The sequence below is a fragment of the Dipodomys ordii genome, unplaced genomic scaffold (assembly GCF_000151885.1).
Source record: "Dipodomys ordii isolate 6190 unplaced genomic scaffold, Dord_2.0 Scaffold32, whole genome shotgun sequence".
NCBI classification, from domain to species: Eukaryota; Metazoa; Chordata; class Mammalia; order Rodentia; family Heteromyidae; genus Dipodomys; species Dipodomys ordii.
The window spans coordinates 7,537,778-7,558,969 of record NW_012267248.1 but is presented as its reverse complement, the minus strand read 5'-3'; the positions used below and the strand labels follow the sequence as shown (position 1 = coordinate 7,558,969).

Below are 21,192 nucleotides of genomic sequence, written 5' to 3'. Positions count from 1 at the left end.
GTCACCCTGCCTTGTAAACCAATATATGCTAATAAAAAAGAAAGAGAAGAAGGAAGGAGGAAAAGAAGGAGAAGACAAAGAACAAAGAGAAAGAGAAGGAAGAGGGAGACATGGAGGGGGAAAAGAAAGAGGAAGAAAGAAAAGGAAAGGGGAAAAAGGAGATGAGGAAGAGGAAGCATAACAGAAAAGGAGGAGGAGGGAAGAAAAATGGGAAGGGGAAAGCAGGAAATCCAGACTTCACAGGTCTGCTTCCATACCTGTCTTTCCACTTTCTTGCCTGCCTTTCCACTCTCAACTCCACCTGAGTCCCAGCAACGGCTCACCCTGGGAAGCAAGCACCAGAGACACCTTGAAGCTCCCAAAACACCATGTCTCAACTAGGCTTGCCCTTTCTATCCTCTACTACCAGCAGGAACCTTCCCATACACACCTGAATGCACATGCCCGTAAAAAATGACCACATCCTCCAGGGTGTCCATGGGATATTCTGACTTTACCTCTGTGGTAGACCCCCACATGTTGTGTTTGGGGATGGAGGAAGGGCAGGACCCACACAATCACTTCCTCTCTCAGGTCAGGAGGTGCATCTCCCTGCAGTTTGCATCCTCACCTTACTCCCTCTGTACTCCAGCCATGAAAAGGCTCAGTAAACACTGGACAACCACATTAAACCCACCATGTCCAGTAGGAAAGACATCCTCTGAACTTAAAGAACATGTGTTTCAAGGTATGCTAATAAAACCTGCGATTCCATTTGGTGACAGATACCATCACTGTCTCTACTGGTATATAAACTTACGCTATATTCTCTTTTCATCTACAATTCAAATCCTTTTATAAATACAGGAGTTGCGAGACTTTCCATGGAGGTTACATGCTGATAAACCCAGAGTTGGTTGCAAATGCCTTGGCTAAGCCAGGCACTGGGTGGCTCACACTTGTAATCTTAGCTACTCAGGAGACAGAGACCTGAGGAAGACGATTCAAAGCCAGCTCAGGCAGGAAAGAACATGAGACTCTTATCTCCCATTAACCACCTAAAAAACAGAAGTGGAGCTGTGACTCAAAGTGGTAGAGCATAAGCCTTGAGCAAAAAAAAAAATTTTTAAAAAGCTTAAGGATAGCACTCAGGTCTTGAGTTCAAGCCCTATGACCACCACTACCAACAACAACAAAACAACAAAAAAGATACCCAATCTAAGCTTGTGAACATCACAGCTTGCCAACCCAGAACACTACCAGACACGGATAGAGACCCTGTTATCTACCACTTTGAATGTTTATAACCTCATTCTTGGGCCAAAATTATGAATATAAAAGCTCGTGGCATCCCATCGTGCACCAAATGATTTTGTGGGCTTTATACAGCCTGTGGTCTGGATATCCCTCACTATACATGCTGTGGTCTGGATATCCCTCACTATACAGCCTGTAGTCTGGATATCCCTCACTATACAGCTGTGGTCTGGATATCCCTCACTATACATGCTGTGGTCTGGATTTCCCTCACTCTGCTGGTGGAGTGTTAGGGTTTTCCTCATGATCAGGGCCTTCTAGGAGTGGGGGTTCTATGTCACTCTCTAGCATTGCCAACTTCCAATCACGACTAGCCCAAGAGGAAATCCAGAGTCAAAATTCCAAGTGCAGATTCCACTTAATATGAATTATTCTTGCTAGAAAACTCACGAAGCCAAAGCATCCTAAGTCTGAAATCACGTGTAGATCTTTTGTGCATTCCATAAACTGTTAAGAAAAATTAATGAGGTTGTATGTCTACTAATGGCCATCATATTGGCCATCATATTGTTTGGACCCTCCAGTTACAACTATAAACTAGTAAAAGCAATTATTTAAAAGTTGCAGCTACCCCAAAGGCTCTGGAGACTGGTCAAAAGCAAGTATATCCTGGGTATTAAACTTGGGAGAGGAAGAAGCATGGAATGGATTTCTCAGTTCTCTGACTTCAAGCTTAAAGCTGAGGTCCAGAGGTAGCTTGGCCCTGCTGATCACTCACATTCTTCCTGCTTGGAAGAACCACAAATCAGATGGATCCCAACAACGAAGTGGACCTCACAAGGGAAAGACACTAGGATGAAATTCTAAATCCTGGGTGACCCTGAGCCACCCATTGCCAAGGCAGACAACCAATAGCCTTGGAAGCATTTTGGGCACAAGCTGTATTGTAGATCTTGATGGGAATATAGGTTACATAGGTGTATGCACTGGTCAAAACTCATCAAATGGTACACAAGGAAAGTATATTCCATACTACACAGTTTCACATTTTAGTTTTTTTTTTAAAGTACACGTTGAACCTAAGTGATATACAATGTCCTGATGTCTACACAGAATATAACTAAAGAAAAAAAAAAAAAAGATGGTCTGAGAAGTGGATGAAGCATAAACAGTGTTGATTTGTCATGGCAGAATCTAAGTGCTAGGTTCTAACAGATGATGATTTTTCTATAAGCTTGAAAACTTTCCCAAGGGCTGGGAAGGTGGCTCAGTGGTAGAGTGCTTGCCTTGCATGCATGAGGCCCTGGGTTCGATTCCTCAGCACCACATAAGCAGAAAAATCCAGAAGTGGTGCTATGGCTCAAGTGGTACAACGCTAGCCTTGAGCTGAAGAGCTGAGGGACAGCGCAGAGGCCCAGAGTTCAGGTCCCATGACTGGCAAAAAAAGAAAGAAAAGAAAACCTTTTCAAATAAATTGGTTGAAAAAAGTCAAGGGATGCATCACAACTTGGAATCTGTTCCCACAAAGTGTAGAAGCATAAATCCCAATATTTATAGGAATGAACATGTAGAAAAAGCCAGGTAATCGCTTGTAGAATTGTAAACAAAAAGCACTTTGGTAAGAGTTTGGTAAAACATGTTTGCTCCCAGTAGGAAAAAAGCATGAACCAGAGCTGACCTTAGAGAATCATGGAAATAAGTTCCTCATCTCCGTGAATGTTTTGGTGACAAATTTTATTTTTGTTCTGTCATCAGGGATATCCCAGAAGTCTCTGTGCTTAGTATAGATATTAGGTGGCATCTCAGTAGAAGTTTTGACACTTAACTTCAGCTTCTTATAGGCCAAGCCCTAAGTACCAGAAAGACCTTAAGAGTGAACATGAAGAGAGAGCCCTTATCTGCCTAAGGATGAATAGAGCTTGACCTGAAGAGCTAAGGAGTAGCTCAATGGTAGAGGGTGTGCTTAAATATACTCAAGATCCTGGGGCCAGTCTCTAGCATGACTCCTGCAAGAGAAAAAGGAAAGCAAAAAAGAACTTGCCCAAAAGTAAAGGTCTTCTAAATAAACAAGAAGTCAAAATAAGCAGGATGACGTTGGCTCAGGCCTGAAATCCTAGCTACTCAGGAAGTTGAGATCTCAGGATTGAGATTCCAGCCCAGTACAGACAGGATAGTCTGGTAAGACTCTCCAATTAATCACAGAAAAAGCCAGAAGTGGAGCTGTGGCTCAAGTGGTAGAGTGCTGGTCTTGATCAAAAGAAGAAGGCTGGGAAGGTGGCTCAGTGGTAAAGCGCTTGCCTTGCATGCATGAGGCCCTGGGTTCGATTCCTCAGCATCACATAAGCAAAAAGAAAAAAGCTGCAAGTGGTACTGTGGCTCAAGTGGTAGAGCGCTAGCCTTGAGCTGAAGAGCTAAGGGACAGCGCCCAGGCCCAGAGTTCAGGCCACACAACCAGACCCCCCCCCCAAAAAAAGAAGCTCAGGGACAGTGCCCAGGTCCTGAGTTCAAGCCAAGAAAGAAAGAGAGAGAGAGAAAGAAAGAGGGAGGGAGGGAGGGAGGGAGGGAGGGAGGGAGGGAAGAAAAGAATGCTCAATCCATTTGTTCTAAAAGAATCCCATGCAAAGTATACCAAGTATACAGTGACATGGCTATATCTTCCTCCCAGAGATTAGAGAGAAATTGTTTTAGCAAAGCAAGCCAACTGAAAGAAGCCACAGGTATCTCAATAGCCAAGACACATTTGTAAATGCTGAGCAGTATTTATGATACAATAATACCATATATTATTATTGGTAAGCACAGACAAAAATACAAAATAAAGAGTAAAGTACTTATGTGGGGGAAAAAGATAAACAAGGGAGTATAGGTTGTACAATAACTCTTCCTCTAGGTGTCCATATACTATAAAGGAACATACAGGTTGAGGTGTAGCTCAGTTGGGAGAACACATGTGTAGCATGTGCTAGGCTCTTGGTTCCTACCCCTAAACAATAACAAAACATTAAAACAGACAAGATAGCCAGATGCTGATAGCCATCCCTATAATCCTAACTACTCAGGAGGCTACAATCCAGAGGATCATGGTATAAAGCCCACATGGACAGGAAAGTCCAAGAGACTCCATCTCCAACAATAACCAGCAAAAAGCCATGCAGAGGTGTGTCTCAAGAACAAAAGCTAGTAGCATGCAAGATAAGCAACAGTGAGGCCCCTGAGTTCAAGCCCTGATACTGCAAAAAATAAAATAGACAAGATTACCACTTAATTGGCCTTACAAATATGACTCTGAAATTGTTTCCACATTTCCCTTCCATTTTATTTCCATATTCCATTTCCATCGAATGAAATGGCAAAGACATCTGGATTTGCTACTTCTGTGACCTGTGTCCTGCTCTCCCTTCTCTTTTTCTCTTTCCTCCCCTTCCTTCTTCTCTCCCTCCCTCCCTCCCTTGTGCCTCCTTCTCCATCCTGTAAATGAAAGTGTTTATGCTTTACAGACTCTAGTAGGCAGAGCAAAGTGTATATAGGATAAGAAGAAAAACTTCTTCATCCCAAGATCTACCTGTCCCATTAAACATAATTTAAGCACTGAAAAGTTGTTTGGTTTTAAGCAACTTTTTTAACAGTCTATAAAAAGAGAAATGTCATCTTGTAAGTGCTCACTCTGATTTGACATTTTTTTCTAACCTATTTGGACTCATTTGCATTCACTTAAGTAGACTCTCTGGACTGGTTCCTTGGGGGTTTTATTCTGCTAGATTCACTTCACCAATGGGCTGGAAATGGCACTGGGTCAATAATGCATGCCTCAGGCACCCAACAACAGCCCCTCTTCCCCCTTGTTGGGGTATCTCAGCCCTGACCACAGCTCTGATCTGATTTCATTTTTTAAATGTTCCCTGCTGACTGGTGGGGAACTAAGTGGCTTTGCTTCAATAGACATTATGTCACCTCCATGGCCCTTACATAAACAGAATGTCTAACACCTTCACCATGTGAGCCAAGCAGAGCCTGCAGGAGAAGCTGACAAGATAAGGATTTTGCATCAGCATCTGCAGGAGGAGCTGTGCCTGCTCCCATGCAAACTTTCTGCCTGGCACTAGTAGGAAACTTAATTTAGACTCAGCAGCAGCAACTTCTTCTCTTAGCACATATTAAAATCGTAATGACCTCAGATAGGAGAGAAATACTTCTTCCTGAGGTTTTTCTTTTTTTCAACCATGGAGAAAGTCCCAGAACAAAAACCCTGAAGAAGAAGGCAACTTCTCTTCTACTCAGAGCTCTAATATGCATTTGCCCTGTCTGTATTCAGGGCTTCACAGTTGATAACTTCCTCAGTCAAATGTTTGATGTTATTACATCTCAGGAGGCTCAGCTCTAACGTTTGAGGTTCAAGGATAGCCCAGGGTAGAAAGTCTGCCAGAATCTTATCTCCAATTAGTCACCAAAAAACCAGAAGTGAATCTGTGGCTCAAGTGGTAGAGCACCAGTTTGAGCAAAAAGAGCTAAGGAACAGTGCTCAGGCCCTGAATTCAAGCGCTTAGTGCCATCAAAGAAAAAGGAGGAGGTGGAGGAGGAAGAGCAGGAGAAGGGTAGAAGGAGGAGGAGAAAAAAATATGCATGCTACAAGTTAATTTTAAAGAAACGGACCTACACTTGTCTACTGAGTGTATTTATGTCATCTAAGGTATCATACTAGGTAATTGAGGATGGGAGATCTGTCAAAGATGAAAAGAACAGGGGGATAAAAAGCTCGGAATTTCACTCAGTGATTCAGAGCTTGTTTAGCACAGCCAAGGCTTAGTGACTGCTCCCTGGGACCAAAACAGTTAATGAATTGACAAATTAACTTATTAAGGAAAAGCTAGAAACCAAGAAGTTAGCACTAAAGGAACTGGCCCAATCCCCACAGCTGGTTGGTGCCAGAGCTAACACTGGAACTCAAGGCTCCTTTGAGTCTCAGGGAAAGGATATTTGATTACTGGATGGAATAGCCATGCATGCAGCTGTCCACTGCTGGCTGGCTGTACTGACAATTGTGTGTAGCCCTCAAATATTGTCCCAAATATCCAAATGGCTGAAGAAAAAAAAGCTCCAGACTCTGCCAGAGCTCATCTGTACATAGGCATCTAAATTAGAACGTCACCTGTGACTTTCTGTGTTAGGGAAAACCCAATCTCACTTGACACCAGTGTTCATCATGGCATATGGATGAACAAATTTCAGGAAGGCTTCCTGGATAAGTTGGGCTCTTAGGCTTTAAAGGAACAGGTAGAATTGACAGAGAGGAAAGGGTAGTATTGCAAGGTAAACTGAGAAGTGGCAGAGCAGAGTAGGTGGACAGGACTGTCTGCAAGGAGGGTGGAGTTGAGAGAGCAGTGCTGGAAGTCAGAGCATTCTGGCCTCCTTTGATGGACCATAAGGATCCAATGAAAGTGATTAGGGATGGGGGTGCAGTAACTGATCACATCTGGACAGCAGAAAAGTGGAGCTGGCAGGGATGCTGGGCTGGATTAGCAACCGAGAGGCCAGAGCAGAAGTCAAGGCCTAGGATCATAAAGACCTCATCTGGGAAACCTGGGAAGCCATGGAGAAAGGCTGAGTAGGTGGGAATGACAGATTTGTAAAACAGAAAGTCAATCTTTCCATTGATTGGATGTGGGAGGGCAGAGATGAAACTTCAACCTGCAGAACCACCAGTAGAATAGCTGTGCTCAAACCTTAGCCATTCCCCTTGATCTGTGTCACCAAGGGAGGTTGTTAAACTGCAGATTCCCCCAGCCCAACTCCTTAGGGCCAGGGCAGATCCAAGCAGCCACTTGTTAATGCATTTTGCTGGTTCAGAAACTCTGTCACTGGCTAGCAATGAGATATGAACAGAAACAGTATCAGGCAGAGGCATGTCTCAGCAGTAGCCTAGCAAGCGCTAGGCCCTGAGATCAAATCCCAGTTCCACCAAAAACTAAGAAGACTGTCTACTAAACACTCTGATGGCAATTTAATCAATAACTTTATGTGATGGGAATGTAACAGTTTAAAACTGAGGCTTGGTTTTGCGTGTATTTGAGGTTTTCAACATCACTTTTCTAAGCAATTCATTTTTCATAAATTTGCGAAGGTATGGATCCACAGAAATGAAAACTTTATTTTTAAACAAAAGTAAAATGGTTCTTGCACTAAGACAGTTGGATGGGTAAAAGACAAGGAAAGCAAATGCATGAGATGGTGCTCCAGGATGGGACCTCACCACAGCTGACACTGGCTTGCTGAACATTTCACATTGTCTGCTGGCTCCCCAGCATTGCATCCTGCTCTTTGTCCAGGCCACGGGTCACCCAAGACCCTGCTATTCACCTGTCATCAGGCCCAGTGGCCATGGCTCTCCAGTTCTGCACCCAGCGGTCACCTGCCTATGTATGGGTCTCCTGCCACAGTCCTTTTCAGTCCTCTGCTGTGTTTCAGAAAATGTCCCAAACACATCAGGCTGAGCAGGAGGGAGAAAAGCTCAAAGGAGTTCCTTGGATGAGAGCTTGTAGAAGAGAGAATGAGGACAGGGGACAATCATTGGTTACCTCCAATGGGGTATTTTCAGCAGAGCGATGGAGACTTCTCAGCTGCAAGGCATGTGAAAGGAAAGAACATCTCCCCTGCACGGCCAGCAGCTGGGAACCGACTGAGTAATTTCCAAAGCTATCACAACACTTGGTGCTGCTACTTGGGCCATTCGGTTAACAATACCTTAAATACTGTTTTTCTCTCTTCTTACAGCTGTAGGATCTACAAGTTTCTGCTTTGCTGAGGTAATATTAGAGTAAGTGGCATTAACCAGCCTTTAAGGAAAAAGGGTAATTTAAAAAATACAATGTGTAGGTTGTCTTGAGGGGAAAGAAGAGACATCGCTTTCATCTTACAGAACACTCAGAGGAGAGTGAGCACAAGGGAAAAGTTGGGAGTAGGTTGGAGGCTATTTTCTTAAAGCTCTTGGATCTGTGCCCTACCTAAATTGTCTGAATTTAAAACAGAAACGTGTGGAAGCAGCTTGTGCTGTTCTCCAGCAGGATCTAAGCTTTGAAACTTGACTTTTTAGAAATAAGATGTTGACAGGGCACTAACAACCCAAAAGTACCCCGGATGTCTGGTCTCAGCATTTTAAAAGAAGCCTGCCTATTTTTCACTATGATTCTTTCAATGATTAAATAAAGAAAGTGAGATACAGGATTAAGGCCAACAAAAATTGCAAAGAACAAGCTTGACCCCATAGACTTGACCCCATGAAGACTTGACCTCATACTTCTCTGATCCAAGAAAGCCATTCACAAACATCTTCAGTTCATACCATCACACACAAAAAAGGACTTTTAAAGCCCTTAAGATAAAAGAGAGAGAGCAGTAGCAATGATGAAAGATGGGACTTAGCACTTCCTGTGTATTTAGACTGATTGCTTCAAGCCCTAGAATAGATAACCATCACTGTGTTGGTTTCACTGGTGTCTCCTATGTAAAAGTTTATGAAACTGTAGGCTATTAATTGTATGTCAATTTTACCACAATAAAGCTGTTTTACAGGAGAAGGGGAGAGGAGAGGAAAGGAGGGGAGGGGAGAGGGGGGGAAAGGAGAGGGGAGGGGAGGGGAGAGGAGGGGAGGGCAGAGGAGGGGAGGGAAATCCTCAAGGAAACACAGAAAGGGATGCCCCTGGAACTGAGATTTCTTAACTGCGTTCCAGGGAATTAAGAGGTCATGGCCACCAGAGTCTGCTATAGTTTGGAACTGCCAATCTCTAGAAATGGTTCTCAGTTTGGTGGTGGAACCTTTAAGAGATGCAGCCTACTAGTGAGAAGTATTAAGGATATTGAGAACGTGCTTTTGGAGCGGATAGTGAGGCCCAGCCTCTTCTTCTTCCTCTCTTTTCTCTGACCCTGAGGTGTAGGTTTTGCTCTATGATGTGCTCCTATTCTGTTGTGCTGCCTCAACCCAGGCCCAAAGCATAGGGGCCAAATGACCATGGATTAGAACCACTAAAATGCTCACCTAAAAATAAAACTTTTGTTTTTATAAGTTGGGTGTCTCAATTACCTGTTAGAGTAACAGAAAGTGGACTAACATAGGCACTGTTGTAGCTGAGATCTGGAAGGTCCTAAAGGCTCCGGTGTTAAAAGCTTGGTTCTGGAGCTAGGAATGTGATTTAGTGGTATAGTACTTGCCTAGCATGCATGAAGCCCTGGGTTCCATTCCTCAGCACCACATACATAGAAAAGGCCAGAAGTGGCGCTGTAGCTCAAGTGGCAGGGTGCTACCCTTGAGCAAAAAGAAGCACAGGGATAGTGTTCACACCCTGAGTTCAAGCTCCCACACTGGCAAAAAAGAAAAAGAAAAAAAGTTGGTCCTCTGTGCAGCAGGTGGTGTTTAAAGAAAGCCATTCACTCATAAGAGCTCTGATGTTCTCAATGGATTAGTTCATTGATGGGTTCATAGTTGAATGAACCACTAGGAAGTGGTGCAAACTGTAGTAGGCAGAACCTGGAGGAGGAAGAGGTCACTGAGAGAGAGAGCCTTTGAAGAGTATCTCTGTCCCTGGCCCCTTATCTCCTGCCTGGCTATTATAAGGTAAGCAACTTTTCTCCATTACCATCCTTACCCTGAGACTCTATTTACTAGGAGTCAAGTGACCATGGACTGAAACCTTTGAAATTGTGAGCTAAAACAAACCTTTTCTCCTTTTAAGTTGTTTATCTCAAATGTATTGCCACAGCTACAGAAAGGTGAATACACAGGATCCAAACAGGATTGAGAAACCCACAAAAGTGTTTAAACAGAGAGGATTTAAGGCAGGGAAGTGGTGGCAGGGAAGTGGGAGATGGATCTCAAGAGCCAAGCAGGTCATGGAGCAGCATCCCAAGGATTAGCAAGAACAGGAAGCCACTTCCCCCTCAGGAAGGAGGGGAGGGAACCCAGGGTCACCAGTGCAAGGCAGAAGAAGGAAACCCACTGGACAGAGCTGGATCCACAGAAGGGCCATGGCAGATGGACAGGCAGCCTTGGGGGTCCCTGCCCCAACTCTATGAGAGTAACTAGGGAAGGGGTTCAGGAATGGGAAAAGGGATGGATGGGGGGGGGGGGGGGGGGGGGGGGAGGACGGACACAGAAAGCCCTGGATCTGACATCAGAGGATTTTTCCAAAAATAGATCAGACTGCAAAAAGTAAATTCAAAGAATACTATTACAATTAGATAGCAGATTGCTTTGCTACTACCCTCATTGCAGCTTTTAATAGTCAGATAGACGCGAATATCGCAAAAACAGGAATAAAGAGGAAGCACGTCCATGATCTTTTCTTGCAGAATGTTTTGGAAGAGTAGTATTCCATGAGACCCTTTCTGGAAAATGCTGGTCTAGCTCAATACTCACCTTTACAGTCAAGGGAAGAAACCTAGAAACTTGGCTAAGTGTCCTGAACAATATATTATTTTTAAAAAGGACACTAGTAAGACTAGGGACTGAGTTCCAGGCTCCTGAATGCTAATCAAGTGCTCTTTCTTCTGTACTTACAAGGTCTTAAGCATTTTGTAGTATCATCAAGAAATCTACTACTTAACCATAATAGTGAGCCATGACTTATTTCTTTGGTTTAAAACGCTACAAAATAGTATGTAATCTGGCTCAGTGAGAAAGGCACCAAGATTATGGGAAAAGAACATACATAAAAGAGGAATTCAATGAGATGAAGTCACTAAATTTATTAATGGGAGGAAAATAAGAGAAAGAGGCATGGAAAGCAAGAAGAGGATGGGGACTCCAGCAGCCTTTGTGGAACCCCCAGGCCCTACATCCCTCATATCATGCTGGATTCCATATCACATAGTAATGACACACTTGTGCTCAGATATGAATACAAGCAAATAACTTCAATGAAGCAGATGAGGTAACTAGATTTGTGAGAATGCCCAAGACTTATCTTATGGGTTTCTTTCCTTTCCTTTTCTTTTATTCCTTCTTTTTTCCTTCCTTCCTTCTTTCTTTTTTCTTTCCTTCCTTCCTTTAAACCCAATTGTACTGTCTTGACCCCAAGCACTTCTCTTATTTTTAAGGTTTCATCTGTGTGGGTAGAGATGGAGTGGGCCATGAAGAGTAATTTGGTTACACTTCAGTGTAAAACCTCCCCACCAGGATGGGTAAGTCCACAAAGAGGGAGAATTCATAAAATGTATCATCAGCTGAGCACTGGTGGCTCATGCCTGTACAGTAATCCTAGCTTTTCAGGAGGCTGAGATCTGGGGATCACAGTTCCAAGTCAGCACAAGGCAGGAAACGTTTGAGATTCTTAGCTCCAACTAACCACTAAAATGCCAGAAGTGAAGCTATGGTTCAAGTTGTAGAGTACTAGCCTTGAGCAAAAAGCTCAGGGAGAGTACCCAGGCCCTAAATTCAAGCCCCAGGAATAGCACACAGAAGTACACACATAGACATAAAGTATCATCTGTACAGATTCCCAAAGGAATAGTGCTCACAAACTCCCAACACCTCTTAGGTGAACTGCCAGGTATATGTTCAACTTTCCAGTTACCACGTTTCTTGTTTGTATTTATTTACCAGTGATATGTATAGATCCCATTTAAATAGAAAACAGTTCCAAGGCAAATAAGCCTATTCTACATTCTATGTACAAAGAACTCCAGATTTGTGAAGTCTGAATTAACTTAACTTCAATCTAAATAGTCTTTCCTGAAGGAATCTGAAGATTCCTAGATCCCACCTCTAGGGCGAATAAAATATTTTGTTAGTTTCTCAACCGCATAGTCACATAAAATTTTAATATACATTTCAGAAAGGAAAGGAAAATGTTTATCCCCCTCCCCCAACACCCCTTCCTCTAAATTTCAATAATTTAACAAGCACAGAATTCTGGTAATTCCTGCTCATTCTTTAGACATTGTTTTACTCCCTTAAATCCTGCCGAGCATGGACCAAATAGGGCTCCAGCCAGGGAGAAATTTAATCACTCATATCTCTGCCTGTGGTACTGTCTAGGTACTATGGTGACAGACACTTCAGTAAAAGTATGCAGAGGAAAAATAATTTTTAGCTCCTAGTCTTTAAAAAATAAAGAAGAAAGAAAAGAGGGAAACCATGGAAAAGGGAAGGAGAGAGAAAGATTTCTGAAACATTTGTTGTCATCCCACAAAACTATAAAATGAAACCCCACATTGTCATAGATGATCAAAATTACTTTATATACCACTTGGGTGAAACCCTAGAAACAAAATATTACTCAACAAAGCTATTTTAGTACTCTTTTCACAAAGAATTTCAAGGATTTACTTTCCCCCCATTAAATGGCCAGCTCCCCTCAGAGGATTCTTGGCACAGTAAAACAACTATGGCACAAAGATGGTCACACATGGCATGGTACATAACTCACATCCAAACCCAAAGAGTGAATACCACCAGGAGCAAACCCGAATAAACTGTTCACCAACTTTACCAAGTGGATGGCTCTGGGGCTGTACAAGATAAATGCTCAAAAGGAGAGGATATGAGAAATCTTCTGCACAGTTGTGCTGTATTAAACTGCTTTTTAAGAATAAAGAAAAAGCACATTTTTTTTCTTTGTACAACGTCTCAGTCATTAACTAAACTACAAATAAAATCTGGAAAGAAATAAAGACTTTCAGTCTTCCATTTTGTAGATAATTTGTGGATAATTTAAATGGAATCCACAGATTTCCAAGAAGGGAGGGGGCAAAATAACTGGTCTCAAAGAAAAAGCAAAGTCAATGTTTTATATAATGGAAAATCCAGCCTCATCAGCACAGGAGACAGTGACACGTGACAATGACACAGCTAATCTCACCCTCTGCTGAGACACAAATGGGAATTTTTTTTTTCCCTAGCCCATATTCATGTACAGGAAATCAAGATGGTAAACACAGGAACAATAATCGACATCAACAAATGCAGATGCTTCAGGCTGAAAGTCACATTCTGGACAAGGTGAAAGGGTAAGCGACCAGAATGATAATACATAAGGCGGTAGATATTAAAGGTCAACTTGGGGTGCCACTCCCCCAGGAGTTTCCCTGACCCCTCCTGCCTTGAGTTCACTCCCTGCTCCCTCCCAGACAAATCTCTTTCCAATGATGAGAAAACAATGTGAGCAGAAACTAGGCCCTTAAGGAGCAAGGACACTTCAGGCCCAGGACAATCAAGACATATCTAGTAAGATCACTAAACTAGGGCGTATGCCAATGAACTTGAAAGTCAGGAAGGCTCTCCCACTCAGAACCCAGAATCTCATTCTGCAAAAATGTTTGAAGGAGATTTTTCAACCCAGTCATCTGGGGCTGTGTTAAAGATAATGGGACCATGGGGAGCTATGAAGGAATTACTTGATACAATTTAGATAGCATCTCTATTATGGATCCAATCTCTGGAATAATGGAGATGGGAAGGGCAGGAAGGGAATCGAGGCCTGTGGATATCGGTGGAACAATGCTGTTCTGAGCAACGTTGTTTTCAACTCAGTCTCGGGCAGAAAACAATTCTTTGGGGTCAACAGTCCTCCAGCATACCAAAGGATATTTATAGAAATATGTTGCATTATCTTTTCTAAAAGCAGAGTTCCACAAAATCCCCAAGGAATTGGGCCTCCCTCGCCTCTTATCCAGGATTGTACCCTTGCAAGCTTTTGTCATTCTCCTGGATTTTCCACTCATACCTGACCAGCAACCCTATTCTTCTGTGTTAGTATCAACTGCAATGCTCATGAACTTGTCAACCTCTAAATTCTGTAGATAAATATAAAATTATCAGTACTGCTAAGAATGAATAAACTCAGAACCAGTTATCTGCTGTTGGGCATGTTTCCCTAGAAAATTCACGTTGTGAGTTGTTATCCAACTTTTTAACATCAAAAAAAAAAAATCTATAGAGAACAATGTTTTCAGTATCAAAAATGTGTTAAGTGGGACCCTGGTAGCTCATGCCTGTAACCTTAACTACTCAGGAGGCTGAGAATTGCAGTTCAAAACCAGCGTGGCAGAAAAGTCCACGATTCTTATTTCCAATTAACCAGGGGAAAAAAATAGTTTTTAAAGCCAAAAGTGGAGTTGTGGATCAAGGTGTAAAGTGCCAGGCTTTAGGCAAAAAGCTAAGGAACAGTGCTTAGGCCCTGCATTCAAGCCCCAGAACTTGCACACATGCCCACTCACACTGACTCACACACACACACACACACACACACAATTTCTAAAGCTTGTGGATAGGCAGCTAAAACTCAGGTTGTGAGAATTGCTGGCTCTCAAAAACTCACAGACAAAAATGTTCAGCAGGAGGGAATAAGAGCAAAAGGACAGGGCAATGGGGGAGGGGAGAGGTGCATATGATCCAAGTACTTTATATGGTAGAAGAAAAATGAGATCTATTTTTTAAAGGGAGGGGCCATAAAAGAGAAATAGTTAACTCAAACTACATTATATACATTAGGAATATATCACAACAAAATTCTTTTGTGCGATTAATATATACTAATAAAAAACTTGAGGTTGATACTACTGCTTCTTTAGGAATTCTAATTTTTACTAAAGTTGTGATAGTTTCCCTTCTCTTTGATATAACTGCCACCCATTTCACATTCTTCAGGTGAAATTAGGCTCCTGGCGAGTAGCAGAACACATACATATAAGTGCTAAACAGGAGTTACGGGTATGAAAAAAGAAAACGTGTTGGAATAAAATTAATTCTGCTATCAAAATTAGAGAGAGGAATAAGGGCTATAGAATGCGCTGGTTTTTAATGAAGAACACAGAAGAGAGGACAGGAGCCACCCCCTTTCACCCACACCCTCAGGCCCAAGTTGACAGCACATAGTGGGGCAGTCCAGGGCCTCAGGAGGGCAGAACAAGACAGCTAGTTACTGGGTAATGGCCATTTATTTTGTAAGGACTTTGTTTGTTAAGTGACTGCCATACAGATCTTAGGAAGTTCCTACATATCCCTTCCTCCTTTTAACCAGATATTTATAAGACTTAAATCAGAAACACCATCACCTCATTAAAATAGTCCAATGCTGAAAATCTAGTTCAAGCCCCAGCAACAAGGAAGATGGAATCCAAGAAGTAAAGCTGCTGGACTGCAAAGACCTAGAGATGTGTGGATGGTGGGCAAAGTACCACGAAGGAAGCTGGATTCCAAGTTAAGCTGAGGTAAGCGCTAAGCTAAGGAACTAACCATGATTCAGCATATTTAAAAAAGGATTTATACCCATTCTTAGAAGCACGGCCAAAGGAAACCCCAACAGGGGCCCAAAACAATGATATCTGCTTGCCCTTTGATCTTACTTTAAGAACACTTTGTGCAACCTTTTTCTTTTTGTTGTTCAAATACCACAGAATTTCACATTGAAATTTTCTTTATGAGAACATCTACAGCTTCTTTGAGCACAGTCTTGCAATTTTTTTTTGTTGAAATACCGTAGCATTTCACATTTGAATCTCTTTAGAAGAACATCTACAGCTTCTTTAAGCACAGTCTTGCAAATTTCCCCATCTACTCTCGCTGTGAGCAGCTTGCAAGCATGGATTTATTTTCTGCTAACACAAAAATCTTCCTAAGGACAGGCAGCTTCAGTGAAAAATAGTACCACTCATACTGTGTTGATGAGGGAAAGACACTACAATGTATCTGGTTACAAATGCCAAGTAGGGAGTATTCCATTTTTTCTTCTAATTGCTGTTCCCCAAGAGTATTTTGTTAAAAAGATTGCCAGTATTTTTAGTACAATAAGTTTCTTGTTACTTTTACTGACACATACTCATTCCTTTTTCTGAGCATGATTTGAGGTTTTTTTTTAAATTTAATCCCAGCATCTAGATATCAACACCTCATTAACTCCACATAAATAAGTCTAAAGTGCAAAAATAGAGAGACATGCCTACTCTCATGTGTAATATATACCAGAAACTGATGTACATGGGAAGAACTCATGTTCAGAGAGGTATACCAATAAATAGCATTGTAATAAACCTCTATGTTCCAAATGTCTTCACTTCAAACTTTTTACTCGAAACAAATCAGGTCTACCATTTTTAGAGTCAAGTGTTCCACATGAATGGGAATGGGAATGGAAATGGTGGGCTGTGGTTTACAGGTTCATGAATTCAGTCTCTTTGGGGCACCTACCAAGCAGGCTTAGATCCGGTTAGGTGTGCAGGCTTCAGTGGCGGACTGGTGACATCAGCCCAAAAGACTGACATCCTGAAGGGGACACAAACAAATGAGTAAGCAAATTTTAAAAGAAAAGAAAAAACTCCCTGTGATTAGCACAAGGAAGGAAATAAGCAGGGTGTTGTTATGGTAATGGCAGGGAGGTATGCAGTGAACACTGAAGTCTCTCTAAGAAGGTGCATTTCCCCACTAAGATCTGAAGGATATTTCAGGGTGCTTCTTCAAGGTCATCAACTTGGCAGGATTGCTTCTAGGGCTGCCAAGTTTTGTTTTGTTTTGTTTTGTTTTTCAGAAGTAGAAAACAAATAGGGGAAAAAGGGAAGGCATCGGTTGCCTGTTTTAATGCAAGTTCACGAGCTCACCAGGGCATTCAGTAGACCAGCCTACAGGGGGCAGGGACAGCAGATAGCTAAGCATTGCACATGCCAGGCAGCTCACCCAGAGCTGAAAACCATCTACATAAACACAATGAGCTGGTCAAATGACCAGCATTGGACTAAAGAGAAAGATTCATCCTGTTGATTCATACTTCCTGATAGTCCTGCTGGCTGACAAAGCTCAGGGTGTTTCAGATGTATTTCATGAGTAAATTATTCCTCCAGTCCCAGAGAAGAGGCATGTTTACAACTATGTCACACTTTCCCTCATCCTTCCAATGTGTAACTTTTTTAACCCAGTGCATAGACTACTTTTAAACACAGTGGTGTAACATTCATCCCTCTGTAGGTTAATAGATGAGTCATACAACACAAGCATTAATATGACATTGACACCAATTGGGAAATCTCCCAACACCCTTAGTTTGAGAATCCACATTGCTAAGCAATTACTTTCTTCAAATGAAACTGTCCTTATTAGACTGGGAAGGCACGGTAATCAGATTTTATCTCGTTAGCCTCTCATTGTGAAATCTCCCTAGCCTACTGCTAAATGGATTAAGATTAAACAGAATGGCTTGATTGGCAAGTGGTATAGATTGCTGCTTGGATTCTACTCACCTAGGAAAGGTTTGCTCCTTTAATTAACTATACAGACAAGGCTGGCCCTACCGTAGGTATGACTTACATCAGAAAGCCCAGTAATGAGACATGAGGAGCTTGGGAAAGAGTTGTGTTCCCCAGAAGCAACTTCTAGCCCATGCAGCTATAGTTCTCTTCCTCTATTAGAACATTTAAGACTGTTATGAAGGGGTGGAGGCATGGCTCAAGTGGTAGAGTGCCTGAGTAGCAAACTAAGGAGCCCCAAGTTCAACTCTAGTACCTAAAACAAAAATTCTTTATGGAAAAACTAAACTGGAGCTAGATGCTGGTGGCTCACCCCTGTAATCCTAGCTTATCAGGAGGCTGAGATCTGAGGATCACAGTTTGAAACCAGCTCAGACAGGAGAGTCCAGGAGACTTATCTCCAATTAACCACCAAAAAGCAGGAAAGTAGAGCTGTGGCTCAAGTAGTAGAGCACTAGCCTTGAGCAATAAAGCCTAGGGACAGCACCTAGGCTCTGAGTTCAAGCCCCAGATCAGACACTAAAAAAACAAACCCAAATCCTAAACTGAGTGTTGTTGCATAGGTCTATTAAGCAGGAAGGAGCACTACTGTTCAAAAAAAAAAAAAAAGACTGTTTAAAGAAAGATTTAAATAAAGAAAATTAAAGCAAGGAAGAGAAAAATAAAGAAGATACCACCCTAAACCATTGCTTTAACAAGATTAGTTGTCAACCATTTCAGTGTGACTCAGAAGCTGTGTGTACTAGTAGACCACAAAAGTTCAGAAAAGCAAGGAACGAGGGGAATTTGGAGGTCACTAAATAGAACAAATGTCATCATTATAAACTTGCCTTAAGCCAGGTCTAGACATTTCAAATACCACCCCAAGTAGTGGTTCCTCAGGCCCCAGGGATCATCTGGGGACCTTGTAAGGAATCTGATTCCTGATTCTGTTCTCTCACATTGGATTAAATTGAAATCCAGTGCCACCTGGCCATTTGGGATTTTTTTGTTTTATTTTGTTTTTATGGTTATTCTTGGAAGCCTTGCTCTTTATTCTCTTACTGGGATGACAGATCAGTTTTCTCCAGATATGAAAATCTTTTATAGCTGAGGTTCTGAATCATGGCAGCATACTGAAAACAAAATAAGTCCCACTCCCAAGGGTTCTGAGGTCTCTGGACACCTATGGAAAGCAGCCCCAAGTATCCCTTAGGTGTTCAAGGTGAAGTTAATCAGCTAGGCTGAAGACTACAGACCAAACCCAGGAATGGTTTTCCTGGGGAACTAAAAAGATTCACTATGAGGGAGTCAGGATACCAATCTCCTTCCACTGTTCCTCTCAGGTCTAGCCCCTCATGAGGCAGTTAAGACTTTTCCCCAAAGCTGTCAGGAAATTTGGGGGAAGAAGGTGTCGAGGGAGAAAATATGGGGTGGAAGTTATTAAATCAGAATCAGAAAGGTTATAATAAGAAATAACAATGGTCCCCTGCTAACCCTAAACCACCACAAAATTTTATTGACTGGCACAAGAGAGAATTTCCTTAGAATGCTTCCTGGAGGTAGCTCAACCTTGGATTTGGTTCCCACAAATTGTGAAAATTCTCCAATCAGATCCTCTGGCAGTGCAAGTAGCTAGATTGGCAACCCTGACCCTGCTCTCCCTGTGAGATTCTGTTTCATGAATTTCCCAGGAGGATTTCTGCACCACTTGGATGTCAATCTTCTTGCCTGAAGGAGGGGATTTTACCCACACCCCCACTGATTCCTGCCCACCTCCTTCCCCCCACTTAAAGCTCAGGGAAGTTGGGGATCACCAACACTATTGTAAATACTTAGACACATTACAGGGGAATCATTCATGCAGGCAATGCTCTTAATAATACAGGCGGCTCTGGCAAGGCTTGGAGACCTGGGTACTACTGCAAGTGTCTGCTAACCCACTCCTGGGCCTGGGGATAGACAACACCTATCACAAGGGACTGAAGACTCACCCCACTGTGCCACGGGACTTCCCTTGGGGCGTGGCTGGTGCAGCCCCAAGTCTAGGTGCAGAGAACTCCATCCCTGTCTTTGCTGAACTCAAGTAAGCTTATGATTCTGAGGCGCTGGCTTGGAGAACAGTCTTCTCCATTGCCTACCCTCTCCATTTTTTTTTCCCTGTGCGGGTCCCGGGGCTTGAACTCAGGGTCTGGGTGCTGTCTGTCCCTGAGCTTCTTCAGTTCAAGGCTAGAGGTCAATTACTTGAGCCAGAGCTCCACTTCGGTTTGTTTTTTTTTTTTTAAGCGATTAACATGAGATGTGAGTCTCACGATTTCCTCAGGGAGGTGGCTTCGATCCTCAGATCTCAGCCTCCCAAGGAGCATACAGGTGTGAGTCACCGGCGTCCAGCTATCCTTCCCATTTAAAGAGAAAAAACAAACACACAAAAACACTTAAGGGGTGGAGGGGGGGCGGGTAAAAGGCAATACGATGTGACTCTGTCCGAGCTGCCACAGAATGTCTGTGGCAAAGCCCGATTTAGCCGCTCTTAAATTTCCATTCTGTTGCCTGGCAACAGGTTCAGAGGCGCTCAGAGCCCAAGCCCGGCCCCTGCTCGGCACCCTTGATGAAAAGTTAGACTTGGGGGGGGGGGGGGAAGGAATGGCCCCAGGCATGTGAGCCTTGTCACTGGATAGATTACCCGCCTGGTCCTGGGTGGCGTGTGGCACGGGGGCGAGCCCCTGCTGGCCGGGCTGCTTTGCACTGGCCTTGTGGGACCTTCTGGAATCAAAGCACCTCCTTCCCCCAATACCTTAGATTCCTCTTAAAACACTCACGTCAACTTTCCAAAAGTTTTCAGCTGCTACGGGGCGCCCTGTTAAGTATCCGTGGGAAAAACGAACATGCTTGGCTTTATGAGGACAAAAAAAAAGAAAGATGGCCTTCTTCCCAGGATGCCCAGACTCGGGGAGGAGTTTTGTGTTCCCCTTTAGCCGGGTTAACCTGGCCCCAAGCTAGGCAGGAGCGAAAGGAGCACAGAGTATGTGCTCCAGGCGCCCAGCAAAACACGGCGGCCCGGGGCAGCGCTTTCCTAGCTGCGGCTGCCCGTCCGCCAGCCCGATCCCGCGGGGAGCGCCCGGGCCGCCCCGCGCGGCGCAGGTGCAAGCGCTCCCCGCATCCCCACGGGCACCAGCCGGCCCCGCGCGCCACACACGACAACCTCCCCCCGCACCTCCCAAAAAACAAAAACCCGGCCCAGAAAACCTTACCCAGGTTCACGAAACTCATGACCATGTCCGCGTCGTTGAGGAAGGCGCTGTCCTGCGCGCTGGTCAGTGGAGTTGTGCCGTCGCCCCCGCCAGGGCCCGCGGCCAGGAGGCTCTTGCGGTGGAACGGGTGTCCTGCGCCAGGAGACGGCGGCCGCAGCTGGGGCGAGCTGGCCCCTCGGTGCAGCCCAGGCTGACGCGCGTTCCCCTCCGATGCCCCGTCCTCCTCGTCGTCGCCGGTGGCCAGGGCGTTATACAGATCCAGCATGAAGAGGGGCGCAGACTTCAGCCGCCCCGGAGGGGGCTCCTCCGCCAGCCGCTGCGCGAGGGCTGGGGGGTGCGCTGGCTGGAGGCCGTGCAGGGGCCGGGGCCTGTGCGGGAGCCCCAGCACCGACAAGATCTCCTTCTGCATCTCCCGCTTCTCGTGCGTCTTGAGCCGCCGGTACAGGAAGCCCGAGGACGAGGTCTGCGGCGGCGGCGGCGGCTCGGCACGGGTCGGGCTCCC

General features: G+C 43.9%; 1 protein-coding gene across 1 annotated transcript in view; it reads right to left on the bottom strand.

The window, feature by feature from the left end:
• Positions 1–21,192, bottom strand: part of Bmp6 (bone morphogenetic protein 6) — a 171,394-nt gene that overhangs the window by 148,914 nt on the left and 1,288 nt on the right. The window contains exon 2 of the mRNA XM_013016628.1: positions 20,691–21,187. Within this exon, the coding sequence (XP_012872082.1) occupies positions 20,691–21,187 (497 nt within the window). The remainder of the gene's footprint in view (positions 1–20,690; positions 21,188–21,192) is intronic.